Genomic DNA, 14,624 nt, shown 5'->3' with positions numbered 1-14,624 from the left:
TACTTCTACATAGGTATTTTGTAATATAGCTGAGTTAAATATATAGGAAAATCACAAACAATTGTATCTGATAACTGCTGAATATAATTTCTTTCCCAGGGTATATTTTTCTTCTGCTGTTTAGTCAGTTATTAATGTAACAATTCTCAATCTTTGCATATTTGGCAATACAAAATAATTAAAAACAAAACCAGACAAATATCCCTGTATGTTCTGGAAGACATCTTTTTTTGTCTCACTTTAAATTCATTTTTGGATGAAGGGAGAGGTTGTGTGAAGATATCACTTGTTGTTCTGGACAGCTTATAAATGCTGCATCGTGTCTCTTAAGTGCAATTTCATAATGTGTGGTGATGTCTTTCTGTTTTGTGTTTTGTTTTTTTTTTCCCCTCCCTACCTCCCTGTGAGAAGTGAAGTCCGGGAGTGTCTGAAACTGGACCAAGACCATAAGCAATGCTTCTCTCTCTATAAGCAAGTAAAGAAACTCAATAAGCAGATCGAGTCAGCAGAGGAATTAATCAGAGAAGGCAGGTAAGTGTTCACTGCTGTATTAAAAAAAAAAAAGGGGGGAGGGGGGAAATCACTACTGAGGTGCCAACTTATTATTGATTGAGGAGTTGATTAAGTGATGCTTTTTGCATCTGTGAGTTGAAGTGGATAACTGAACACAGCTCTCAAATTACAATTAAAATAAATATTGACTTACATAGTGACAATTCTATTCTGATTCCTTCTGATGCCACTGTCTTCTGTTGGCATACTTAACTTCTTTGTGGAGCAGGTAGTAAGACCAAGATAGGGATAATATTTGTCAGCTCTCATATATTATTACTCAGCACTGGTGAGGCCACATCTGGCGTGCTGAGCTCCCCAGTACAAGGGAGATGAAGCTACTGAGAGTCCAGCGAAGTGCCACTAAGATGATGGAGGGACTGGAGCATCTCTCTCCTGTGAGGAAAGGCTGAGATAGCTGGGACTGTTCTCCCTGAGCCTTCTCTGCTACAGGGTGATCTCATCAATGTATATAAATACCTGAAGGGAGGATGAAAAGAGAGTGGAGCTAGGCTATTTCAGTGGTGGCCGGTGACAGGACCAGAGGCAATGGGCGCAAACTGAAACAGGAAATTCCATTTGAACATAAGGAAATGCTTCCCACCATCCCCTCGTTTCCACTGGTGCAGGTTGCCCACAGAGGTTGTGGAGTCTTCCCACTTTGGAGATACTCAGAATACATCTGGACACGGTCCTGGGCAACCTTCTCTAGATGGCCCTGCTTGAGCAGGGGGGTTGAACCAGATGACCTCCAGAAGTCCTTCCAACCTCAACTATTCTGTGATTAAAGGACCCCATCTTTAGACTAAAACCACTTCGTAACTCTGCAGTGCCTTGATAGCAAAGGTGGATCTGACTGGGCTTTTTTCATGCTCCCTGTTAAGTGATAGACAGTGCCTCTGTATTCTTCTATTTCTTGCTTTATTTGTTTTACGTGTTCCCAAGCACACAACATTCAACTGTAAGGACCCCTAACAAATGATTAAACATTGTCAAGGTGGCTTTTTTAAATGAAGTACATCAGGAATGTGAATCAGCGCAACTGAAGACAGTTTTAAGTCAGCAGTCTGTTTGGACTCTTTTCACTGTAGTCTTCTATTTAATCCAGTATCAGCACATTTTCAGGGAGTCTTCTGAGAGCTTGAATTTCTCCTACCTTGTGCCAACCCATGGGTTCAATCACACACTTGCATTTTTAGGTGAATGTTCTAATCCATTTCTTATGCAAACCATGGTACTTTAGTATCTTTGAAACCTTCACAGCAAAAATACATTTTACTGTGTGACTTGTGGAGAAGAAGGAAGGGAGAAAACAACTGCTCAATTCAAGCTGGCATAAAGAACTTTTTTCTTTTTTGTACCAAGAAATGCAAATAGTACAGTGCTCGCAGCAAGACTCCAGTCTTAGACCATCTCAGATATCGGAGAGGGAGATGCTTTTTTCCAAGTGCAGAGTGGCGTGTTGGACAGGAAGCAAGTCTAGAGACCGTGGTCTGTGCACACTGAGGGATGGTAGTTGTTATCTTCTGCAAAAGCCTGCCAGGCATAGTGCCTGCTCTTCTGTCTCATAGCACAGAAAAGGGAATGGGGATGTAATTCTTGAAGTGGCTGAAAGTTTTCTTCATACTGTTGTCTCACACCACACCTTGAAGACTATTAAAGTTGAGGTACATTGCTAGAAGGATGTGAAAATCTGTGAATTTCAAAATTTGTAAATAAATCACAACACCCTGAAATAGCTATTACATTTCATGATATTATGCTTATCTTTATGATATAAACAGGTATGAAGATGCTATCAATAAATACGATTCTGTAACGAAAACCGAGCCAGAAGTCCCAATTTATGCTACTCGTGCCAAAGAAAGGATCTGCCACTGTTTATCAAAGGTAATTCTGCTTCTATTTCTTTCTGTAAATTTCTTTAAAACAAACAAACAAACAAAAAAACCCAAAATCCCCACAACTACATTAATTTTGTTTTACTTTGTCCTCTCTAGAATCAGCAGGCTCCAGAAGCCATAAAAGTTTGTACGGAAGTTCTGCAACTGGAACCAACCAATGTGAATGCCCTGAAAGACAGAGCAGAAGCTTATTTGCTGGAAGATCTGTATGAAGAAGGTATGGTTGCATGCAGTTTGCACATACTTTTTTGTGGGCATTGAAAATGCAGTCAGTGTTTCAAAAAATTTTAACATGCGCTCTGATTCTACACTATGTTGTTATCCCTAATCAGCATGGTAGTTGCAGATTTATAAAAATATCTGCTGGTAATTTTGTCTTGATTAGTATAAGTGGAATGTACTTGTTTTATCTACAGTGGAGTCGTCTTTACAACAGTGGGCTATGTTCAGGATGTTTTATGAGACTGTACAGCTTACTCAAACACATTTTATATAATCAGCAATGTCAGACAATTGCATTTAGAGATAAAAGGTAATTATAGTTAGGGTTGCTGTAAATCCATTTTAGGAACTCCATTTTAATGTCTTTAGATGGTAGCATGAGACAATACTGTTCTATCCTCTAGCATATGTTGAGGGCAGAGGAGGGTAACAGCCATTGTTTCACCTCTGTGGGTCTCTGTAGTGCTGCTAAGAGCAGAAAACTGATTCTACTCCTGAGGCTGCATTTTCCATATGGGGTTTCCGTAAAATGCGTATTGTTACATGGTCCCATCTACAGCCTTGGAAAGTACGGACTGAATAATGGGTGTCTCTGAGTACACCATTATGTTGTTACCTGGCTTCTTTAAGAGTACTAATGCTAATGTGCTATTAAAAATATCTTCAAAACTTAATTTAGTGAATCTCATTTCCACAAGACACCAGGCTTAAGAAGAAAATTTGGACAATCTGTCTGTTCCACCCCCGTGCTCAGTCATGCAGCAGTTTTTGAAGCACTGGGCTGTTTCAGTCAAATGTGATGAGGGAAAGGTCTTGTATGCTTTAAAACTGCAGAAAACTAGTTCCATTAATTTTAGTACTCATAGGACAATTTTCTTTTTCTGTATTCTGGTACTGGATCTTTTGCTTTACAACTGAACAAAAAAAATCTTTTCGATTTAAACATTCATGAAGGCAGCTGTTCTCATTAATAGCACGCTCAGATTTTTTTTGTCTTTTTGAGAAATTAATCACTGAGAGATTATATTGCTCACCTCTTGAAGTTCACTTCAAAACCGAGATACCTATTTTGTTCTTTTTTTAGGTCACCTTGACTCAAATGAAAACATGGCATAAAGAGGACTGGTATGGTTTTAGGCAGTCCTCTTCATCAGCCCTGTAAACTTTGTACCTCTGAAGAGACCTAGTCCTAGACGCTCTTTGCTGAGGCTGGCGAGCCTTCTTCCTCCTTGTAAGAAAAAGGGTGGAAGACAACAGCATTTTGGCGAACTGATGACCTTTGTACAAAGGGATTGCTTAAAAAAAAAAAAAAAACCAAAGTGTGAGGAAAAACTGTCTTTCTGTTTTTCTTTGGATAATGTTTTTCCATCTTTTGATTGTTTAGAACTGCAGTGTCAACCTAAAAGTAAAGCTCAAGAAGATTTCACAGTGATGAGGCCCCCTTTGGGCATTTCCCCATCTTTTCTTGTACTTCAGTACAGTGGAAGTAAGCTCAGTCGGTGTTGGGAAAAGTAGATTTACAAATGAATAAAAAAACCCCACTTCCCTAAAAATAGTTAAAGGTACAGAATACAAATCTACATAGATTACAGCTTGTACAAAGATTTTTGATTTAAGAGGAAGGATTATCAGCAAAAGGGGAACCCAAAGAAAATTTACAATTATTTTTTCCCCTTAAGGTATATGAATCTTCAGCTTAGAGGAGGGTACAGAGAGGGGCAGGCCAAACAGGCCCTGCTGTGAGTCCTCTTAGATGTACCTTTTGCTTCTTAATAGTGGACAGAATTGATCTGTTCGTTTTCTTGAAATTGATGAATCTCAATTGGGATCTTTCTAACATTATCTTCTATTAAATCCTCATCTCCTTCTGGTTGCTCTAGGGTGAGAGAATCTGGCAACTCTTGCAAATCAGAGGGAAAAAAAAAGTTTTGTAACAAGGTCCTGCACGAATGCACAGAGCCAACTTGGTCTTGTGCTGGAGCAAATGCCTCCCTATGATGGGATATAAGGAAACACAGAGAGGACACACCTGGGATCTGGGAGAGCTTATTTCTGGGCTGGCGCCTGCTGGGCTTGGCCTAGCCTAGTTCTGAATGGACAACCATGCTAGAGCGGAACTGTGCTCCTCCAAATCTCTGTTGTTTAGCATACCCCCTGCCTTCTTCCTGCCCTTGACAGTAGTGAGGTGGCTGTAGTTACACTCTGCCTTCCAACACAGCCTCCATGAACAGTATCATAGTCCATTAATGTTAGTCTGCCTGAAGGTGTCTTCACTTATCCTTCAGTTTTGACTGCTATAAAATGATGGCTGATTTCTCTCTGCTGTAGAGAACAGTAGAGCAATTAAAATTGTAGTCTCGTATTTAAAGGGGCAAACTGATTCTCGTTCTTCCCTCAAGAAAATTTCAAGCTGGAGGCACCTATTTTCCTGTTTAAAGACAGGAAAGACTTGTAATTCAGAACTTTGAAGGCGATTATTGTTAAATGTTCAAGATGCACTTCAGTATGTATAGCTGAGTTCTGATTCCCATCAAATGGTTTTAATTACTTTATAATCACGTGGGATCCAGGGCTTCTCTAGAGACAGATGTGTAATGACTCCTTTCCTGGCTTCCCTCAGGAGTCTGTCTAAAGTATACAGCACAAGTTTTGTTGAAAGGAAAAAAGCCACCTTGCTGTTTCAAAATTGGTCAGGACATCCTCCTTCTTTTTTTTTCTTCCCCTCCCCCCCCACTACTGTAGAGGAAACGGTCCCTATTTCAGTAAGAGCATAACTGGTTCGGTTATTCCTCTAACACAGTTGGCATGGGCATAGGTTGTCTGCAATTACTCGTGTTTGATAGGAGATTAATTCTGCATATGGAATAATGGCCAATCTTGGTCACTCTGTTTTAAAGATGCAGGCAAGATAGGAAAGCCAGCAAAGGTGTTTAGAGATATGATGTGATTACTATTTGAGAGATTGTGAAGACTCTTGTATTGAAAGGAGAGTTAGATTTGCCTAAAGTATTTAAATTGAAAGTGATACTGGAAACTGATTGTTCCTTTCATGTCATGGGACAGGATGAAAGGAAGAAAGGATGCTCTCTGAAATAGTAGGCCAGTAAGAAGCAGCAGTGATTCTTGTGTTGGTTTGTGAGGTACTAGTGCTTTTAGAAACAGTGACTGAGAAGAATTGATTAAATATCTCACTTGACATACTGTGAATTAGTAATAAGTCTCCTGGTTTCATAGCAAACTACTTGTGGTCAGGAAGCTGTCATCCTGCTTCCACCTGCTTCCAACCCTCACCCCTCAAGTGGGGAGAGCGACTAGCTCTCTGAAAGAGGAGAGTTCCTACCCTGGAGAGTACCATCAAAATTGAAGTCTCTTCCAACTGAGAGAAAGTGCAAAATGTCATCAGGTGTGCTGGGTGCATTACCTCTGCGTTGAGCAGCACTAAAAAACATACCTTCCCATATGCTTAATACTTGCAGCCTTTAAATAAGGGAGTCACTTTAAAAAAAGAGAAATCTAGTACTGTCATTGCAAATACTTGACCCCTGAGCAGCTTGGTTTCCAGCAGTGGTGCATGCTGTAGACGATGTGGTGCTCAGTGAAGCTGAGCAATCTGATCTGCATTTGGCAGGACATTGTGATGGGACCTCCCATTATTACATGAAGCAGATTAAGTATGCTGGTGCTTAAAATTATTGGAGCAGTAAAGCAGCATAATGAAATCCCTGCATTTTCATTATTTTTATCAGTTTCGGCAGCATATATTGGGCACACGCATTAGTGTACACTCCCGTTTGTTTTTTTAAATGACTAGACAAATTATTAAAAATATCAGCAGAAGCAAAAATGCTTTGTTCAAGCAGCAAATGACAGTGTCCAGTGATGTGAAAATGAATAGAAATTTTGTTTTGTTTGTAATAGCATATGAAATTATTGGGGCACTGGAAATACTTTTTGGAATTTTTTTTTTTTCAATAACCAAAACAAGATTGCAGTGGTATCAGATGTCTGGGTAATACAAATTCATTAGCACTTCCTGCTGTCTTGCTCAGAAACAGTGAAAAACAAATGTAACACCTGCTGAGAAATAGCATCTGCTTGGAAATAATCTGATGCAAGTACTTTGTCTAACTTGAGAAACCTGGGAGACTTGGATCTGCAAATGAGACTTTGAGGATTATAACAGTGAAAGAGCAGTCTCATTAAAGACTTCAACAGTTGCTTCCCTTGATAAATCTTGATATCAAAGAATATTTAAACTTGGTGTCTTAAGCATTCAGTCACCACTTACAATAGTAATATAGTTTACTTAAAAGAAAAAAAAAGTGTAGACCTGGAATTTCTTAAAAATTCATGAATGTGTTACAGCACTTCTCTTGCTTTCATTCCTGAGAAATGCAGCTCTTGAAATAAAAGCAAGAGCATGCCTTTGGAAAAAAAAACCTTAAAATATAACTCTGCATATTATGCAGAGGCATAAAAAGTGAATATTTGTCTTTCACTGACAGTATGAACTTATTGGTAATCTGAAATCCATCTTTATTGTCATTAAAGAGTAAGAGGCTTTCTATCGTGTTGACTGAGTACAGACTGTGGGAGAAGGAGGAATATTAATTTAAAGACTCTGTATAATGCATCCTTCAGTTGAACAGCAATGTAGGGGACTAACATTGTGCAGTGGGCTCTTCAAGTACTGGTCACTGAAACTTGCTTCTTGATTTCTGTTTCGTCCCAGTCCTACATGCTTGTTATGTTCATCCATGTGACTGTTGTAACATCTAGAGAGTGTTCTGACCTGCCGCTAGTAACCTTCGTTCTTCCTTTCCAAAAAGTGTGATGTATCTAAAGAAAGAAAATTACCTAATTTATATGTGAAAATGAATCTCCTCTACTCCAAGGTTTTCTAATTTCGAAAAAAACCATGGCAAGTTGAAATAAAAGTTTTGCTGTTCATATATGGTAATAGCAAAACTTCAGTTTTGGTGAGTGGTTGAGTTCTTTAACTTGAAGTTTGTAAAGATTTGTGTAAACTTTTTTCATTCACTTTTTTTATAAAAGCTATTAAAGACTATGAGACTGCTCAAGCCAATAGTGAAAATGACCAGCAGATTCGGGAGGGGCTAGAACGTGCCCAGAGGATGCTGAAGCAATCACAGAAGAGGGATTACTATAAAATCTTAGGAGTGAAAAGGTGAGATATTAATATCTGAGATTATGATGTGAAAGTTGGTTATTAAACCAGGACATCTAGGGCTGATGACTTGATTTTGTTCTGCTGGGTGTTAGTTTTTGTCCTGTATCTTGCTACCTTCACTTTTCTACTGTACTGGTTTAGCAGTGTTCAGCTTTTAAGTTGCATTTGTTTACAATTCCTTTAGAAAGAATGAAACAACAACATTGGGAAGGAAGGAAATAAATCCCTTGGCAAGAAATTCTTAGTATAGATGATCGAGTCAGGTGAACGAATTGGGGAAGAAATGAGTAGAAAGAATTACTGAAAGCAACAGAAAATAAAATTGTGGCAGATAGTATGATAGATTGGAAGAGTTTGAGAGGACTAATTGAAAGGTATCTAAAATACTTCTGCCATTAACCTTGAGAAACTAATGTCTTCTCCTTCTAAAGAGGACCAAACAAATGTCCAGTTCTGAACTACTGTTGGTCATCCTTCCAATCGTAAACTAATTTGATCTCTACTCTTTGTGCTTTTTGTTACTCACCTGACTGTAAATTCTTCAGACTGGGAACTGTATTCTGCATAATAGCTGGCAGTAGCATCTTTCCAAAGACAGTAAATGGGTGATGAAGGAAAGAGTGAGTAATCTTCGTTTAAAGTTGCAACCTGCTTCCTCTGTTTTTTGTGTGAAGAATCTGCAGTGCCACCTGCAGAAGGTTAACTAACTCATAATTTTCCTGATGCCCTTAATTACTGTCTCAGTGTTTAAAATAAACCTGTAGATTCACTAGAGTGGCATATGAACAATTAGAAAATTTTATCTATAACTTCATCCATCCAGAAATGCTCGAAAGCAAGAAATCATAAAAGCTTACAGAAAGCTGGCATCCCAGTGGCATCCTGATAACTTCCAGAGTGAGGAAGAAAAGAAGAAAGCAGAGAAAAAATTCATTGATATAGCAGCTGCTAAAGAAGTCCTCACTGACCCAGGTAATGATTGTTCTTATGCAGTGACTTCATTTTTTTTTTTTTAATTACTTTTTTACAGTAATGTAAAAATACAGCAAGTGTAAGTCATAACAAGCATTACAGTTCCCCTTTTTCCCTTTCTCCCCTTATCAATCTTGAGAAAGCAGTGCGCTAATACTTGCATCCAATCTGTTGCATGAAGTCAGATGTAAATTTGGAATTATTTATTGTGTTTCAGAGACTCTTGTTTAAAGTAAAATAAAAATTATTATTTCAAAGGTTTCTTTATGATATCATCTTGCAGAGATTTCCAGGATTGATTAACTCTGGAGATGCTTACTTTAAGCATGTGGCTGTCTCCTTCTACCTAGAGTTGTACTGCAAACTACATTTAGATTATAACAGCACCTAAAGTACTCCAGAGAAGCCCTCAAAATTGGCGCTTGTTGTGTGTATCAAAGCCTAGATGTGTTGTGCAAACAGAGCATTTCCCCGAGGGCAGGGGACTGACTTCTCGGTTCCTGTTGGCCTGAGGGAGAGGATGCCCTCGCTGCTGGTCTATGGCCAGGCACCTGGGGCCAGCCCAGTCCCTAGGAGCAAGAAGACCTGCAGGTCTGGCTGTTTGCTGGTCAGCTGTGGAGGAGGAGAAAAAAGTGAAGAATGCGGTCACTCTCCTGGGAGACCCTGTGACTAGGAGAACTGATGTCTGTCTTGCCAAGAGATGAACAGAAGGGGTTGGACCATTTAGTTTCAAGAATGTAGTAAAAAACAGGGTGGTGTGGTTATCTCGCCTCCTTCTTAAAAACAAAACAACAGCAACAACAACAAAAAAAAAACACAAAAAAACCCCTGAACAAAACCCCAAAAAACAGCACACACACACACACCCCCACACCCCCCCAAACAAAAAAAACCCTCCTCAACCAGAGCCCTTTGTTAAGTTCTTGAGTTCTTGTCTTTAAACTGTTCCTATATGGTCACTGGAAAGAGAGAAGCACATAAAAGATGTAGACATCAGAGGCTCCTGTTTTTATCTTCAACTGTTCAGGATCATCTAAGTGATAATTAAGCAGATGGGCTCAGACTTTCTTGATGGAAGGAGGGATCTGAGAATGATGAACTGCATTACAAGCACTTCTGGTCAGAAAACCTTTTTCTGTGTTAATGTGATCTTTGTTCATCATTATGAACACAAATTAGGAGATGTATATACTGGGAGCGTTTGAGATGCTCTTTGCCCTGTCAACATCTCCAGGATATGTTCATGTACTTTCTCCTTGACACTGTTTCTTATGTCATGTTTACCATTCCTGTCAAACCGACTGGGCAAGAAAAGTAATACCGGTCATATTTGGCTTTTGCAATGCCATCTGTATTGCTTTCCATCTCTTCTTACTGCAATGACATTCTCTCCTTTCATATTTTTCCCAGGTCACTTTCTGGCTCTAGTGACCATGTTGGTTATGTAAAGAAAAACTATAAAGCCTGTGGACTTCTGAATCTCTGAGCTTTGATCTGCAAGCTTATTATCTTTGGTGTACTTGGTGCCGTCTTCCACATTCCTCCCCCAGCCAGTCTCATGATTCCCCCCTAACTCCTTTGCTTCCCTTCTTTGCCTTGATAAAATGGGTGTCCTGAAAAAGTGCCAGGTGATCAAAAACCTTGTGGTGCTTGCAGGCTGCTTGAAAGTTATATGCGGGTGTAAATAAAGAGTAGTGGTGTAGCCCATGACTTGTCTGTGGGTCTTGGGGAAGGCTTTCAACTTTGTCCCCGCTGGACAAAACTACTTAAAGAACATGCTTTCTGCCTCCAAACTGCTGTCCCCTAGACAGGTGTCTGCCTGAATGGAGAAGACTGAAAATGTTTGGGGCTATGCATGCTGACTTTTGTGCTGTTGCTGAATGATTAATACTGGAATTTACTGGTTGCGAAGAATTGGCAGGATACAGCATGGTCTGTCCTGGGACTATCCTGAGTGAGTGCAGCTATGAGAGAATAGGTCCAATAAACTCATCAGGGACAAAATGTTCCAATTACTTGTGGGATGCAGTTGGTCAAAGTGCAACTGTCCTGTCCCAGTTGAAATTCATACCTGTCCTATTGGGCAACCAGGTACTGTCTTGCCTTGTTCTAAACTAAATGACTTGTTTGAAGTTTTTCGTACAGTGTTTTCACAGAGTTAGTCTCTTCTCTGCCAGTCTCCTGGACAGCTTTGAAAAACTCAAATTGGGTTCTACAGGTGCTACCAATACAAGTGATAATCACACCTCTCTGGCCTGGGGGGGTTCTGAATTGGTTTTACTGCCCTAACTACTGTGCCGTGATTCCACCTTGGTTTTGTTTCCTCCAGAAATGAGGCGGAAGTTTGATGCGGGAGAGGACCCACTGGATGCGGAGAGTCAGCAAGGTGGGGGCAACCCTTTCCACAGGAACTGGAACACGTGGCAAGGATTCAACCCCTTTGGTTCTGGAGGAGGACCATTTACATTCAAATTTCACTTCAGTTAGAGCCAAGACTGTTTCTGGTGGCTGCTGCTGTTTTTTACTTAATTCGTTGAAAAATAAAAAGTCTGTCACTTCAAGACCCAAAATCTTAATTTCTAATGTTGTCCTTAACCGAGAGTCTTACTGCACTAGAAGAAAGCTCCTTCTTTCTTTTAGCATTCAGAAGGTTTGCTTTGTGGGGAACTTGACAAACTCGTACTGGCTGGGGGGGGTTGTTACTGCCTATGTATTTGTTGTGGATATGCAGGACGTGTTTATTCCTATGGATGGAAAAAACAGTAAGAGGCTACTTAGGACAACACTTAAACATAAATTTAGGACTCAAGTATATGCTTAAAGATAAAAATGCATGTAAATATTTTTCTGAATCAGGCCTAATAAACGTGGAAAGGGTAGTTACAATAGTCTCTACGTTAACAAATTGTTAGTCATTGTGCTCAGCAGAATGATTCATCTCTCGGTATTCTTAAAAGGAAACCCTAGTGACCACCTGATGTATTACTGTTGGCAGTGCCATAGGCAGGGTGAAGAGGCTGCGTACTGAATGAGTCTGAACAATCGCTCTGAAGGAAGATCGCGTGTAAGTAATTGTATTTGAAAATGTCTGCTCACTTTATTCATTAACCTGAAATTAATTGGAATGATTTCCTTGGTGGTAATTGTCAAATATGAAAGTAAAAAAAAAAAATACCTGATGTTTTTCAACAGACTTTTTCTGAATGTGATTTGGGATGTTTAGATTTTTGAGTAGTTTGCACTTTAACAAAATACCTGCTTGAGATTTGAGCAAAAAATTTGATGTGACATTTCCCCGACTATGCAGCAATTTGTTACTTCTCTGTACATAAACTCAGAACCGATAGAGGTTGTGAGGCGAGTGTACTGCAGACTGTAGGAATACAATATTAACTCTAGCCTTACCCCATAATACGACTTCATTTCTGCTGGGGGTTGCAACAGTGAGTTAATACTATGTGAAGTTGTTTGAAGTAATTTTGCTTTGTGTAATAGCCCCAGTACTGCAAAAACAACTGCCTGTGTGCAAAAAGGGGAACCAACTTCCCATTAGCCAAAAGCCTAGTTTATTTTTTCTATATGCACGTAGCTAAAATTGGTTTGGTGTATTGATCGAACTGTGTGAATGCCATGTGAGGTATTACCAGGACTGTAGCTGCTCTGAGTGAACAGTCTTCTCATTCTGTAACCGAATATATCGTAATTACTGATGAGTTTCATCAGCAGCCATTTTCTTAGAATGCAAGAATTACAGTTCACCAATGTTTTCTTGATTGAATTTTAACTGGAAAACAGTAATCAGTTGATAGGAATCGTCTCTCACTTCAACTCATGGCATTTGAAAAGCATAAGCAGCGTCAGTAAAACAAATGAAATTAGCAAATAAGGCCTTCAGTCTGAAAGTGGGGGTTTTATTACTGTAAGTGGAGTTGCTATTGAAGCATAACCCTTGTCTCCTGCCTCAAGTACTTTACAAACATAATTGTGAGGCCATGTGGCTTCGTGAAGTGTTTTTCAACAGCAATTTAAAGGTCAGTGTTTGTTCAGTAGAAATTTATCTTCAAGCTGAAGAGCGTATGTGGTATGGTACAAAAACACCCCAGCAGCCTGTTGAACTCCAGTGTCAGATATTTTCCAAGTTGAATGACTCCAGAAGTTCATCTTCTGCTTTTGACCTGTCTGAAAGCTTTTTGCTTAAACCCTGTAGAAGATGCTCAGGACGCTGTTCACGCCGTTATAGGCTGGCATGGTTCTCATAGGACCTCTAGGGCTCAGACATAGGAACTTGGCGCACAATAAATAACCTGTTACCCCGTGGTATCAGCTGATGCAGACAGCTCTCTGCGCACCTGCTTTTTGCTCACAGTAAGTAAAAGATGGGTAGGTAGCTTTCACGTACAATGGCCTCTCTTGGCTGCCGTCAGCCCCCTGTCCCTGAGGGGCGAGCCAGACCCGACCCCGCGTGCTGCGGGCTGGGTGGTGTACCGGTTTGTGTGAGAGTCATTGCTCTGTATAAACACTTTTATATTGCCTTGTTCACTACAGAAGGGGCTGTTTTTAAATTAATACTGAGTGACCAGTGTAAGCAATATGTCATATTTTGTACATACAGGAGTGTTGTTCAGTTTCAGGAAGTCACAATAAATACCAGAGACAGCTATGTTTGTGTGCCAGGGAAGTGCTAGAGATGGTACATCTTCTTTTAAAGGACTACCCTTGTTCAGCTTTTTTGTTCTCGTCCCTCTCCCTTCTCTCTTTTAAAAGCTATAGCTGAGAAAATTGTTTCCTGGTTTTTTTTTTGTTTTTTTTTTCCTTTAAGGGAAGGAATGAGATGGTCCCTCATGAGTAAATTATTCATACGAGGCACTGATGTTAGAGCAGTGCGTATTTGTTTCTCTAAGGCAATGGACAGTTCTGCTGTACACTGGAAGCAGTCAGGAACAAAAAGGATTATGTTTATTTTGAGAATGAATGGGAAAGGGAAAATTGCATATTAAGGAAAAAAAAAGGCTTGAATGTAGTCCGTAGAAGAAGGAAGATGATTAATGTTCATAGATTCCTTCTGTGGAAGACAGTGTCTTGAAAACAAAAACAAAGAATGGCAATGGAGAACAAGGCTTTCCAATATTAAGCAGCTGCTGGTTACAAGAAGTGTTACCACTCCAGTGCTGTTTTTAAGGGAGCCGATGCTGGCTGTTAGCTCTAAGGTACTTCTGAGAATACAGAAAGACAAAGTTGTGTTAAAAAGAAAGCGTTTACATTTCAAGGCTCTCCAGATACGGTGATGCATTCCCCGATGTGACTTTAGAAAATGAAGTGCTGGTAACACGCTGAGTGTTAATGGTGAAAGCGATGTACAAGGAAGCTGAATTTGCCTTTTTATTTATTAGTGGGTGTCTGTAGTGCAATAATGTTCAATAACTGAACATTGAAATAAATGTCTTGTTAGTTTGTAAACCCTGAGATGTGCATGAAGCATCGTTACAATAATTGGCCTATACGTAGATGCAAACTTTCTCTGTTGAATTCTCTCTTTCAGTTTTAATAAACTAGTTTCCAACCTGTTTTAAAATGAAGGGGGGGGAGCGTATTTTACTTGATACATGCTTAATACTGATGTATTAATAAATCAGTATTAAAACAGATTCAAAGTGAATTATAAACTTATTATTGAATAATTATATAACAGAGCTCAAACTTGTGACATATGCAGAAAATGTGTCAGCTTAAACTTTTTTAAAAAAAAATAAAGCTTGTTATCATTTCAGTTTTCAGACCAGTGT

The 14,624-nt window shown here is 39.5% G+C and overlaps 1 protein-coding gene across 1 annotated transcript in view; it reads left to right on the top strand.

Moving 5' to 3' along the window:
* DNAJC3 (DnaJ heat shock protein family (Hsp40) member C3) overlaps positions 1-14,253 on the top strand; it is a 39,759-nt gene extending 25,506 nt beyond the window's left edge. Inside the window, exons 7-12 of the mRNA XM_075138351.1 lie at positions 412-531; positions 2,337-2,442; positions 2,553-2,673; positions 7,734-7,866; positions 8,693-8,841; positions 11,171-14,253. Of these exons, the coding sequence (XP_074994452.1) occupies positions 412-531; positions 2,337-2,442; positions 2,553-2,673; positions 7,734-7,866; positions 8,693-8,841; positions 11,171-11,328 (787 nt within the window). The 3' untranslated portion in view covers positions 11,329-14,253. The remainder of the gene's footprint in view (positions 1-411; positions 532-2,336; positions 2,443-2,552; positions 2,674-7,733; positions 7,867-8,692; positions 8,842-11,170) is intronic.
* Positions 14,254-14,624: the final 371 nt, after the last annotated feature.

Source organism: Calonectris borealis, chromosome 1 (assembly GCF_964195595.1).
Source record: "Calonectris borealis chromosome 1, bCalBor7.hap1.2, whole genome shotgun sequence".
NCBI classification, from domain to species: Eukaryota; Metazoa; Chordata; class Aves; order Procellariiformes; family Procellariidae; genus Calonectris; species Calonectris borealis.
Note: the sequence above shows the minus strand (reverse complement) of the source record. Positions and strands in the feature narration are given on the sequence as shown.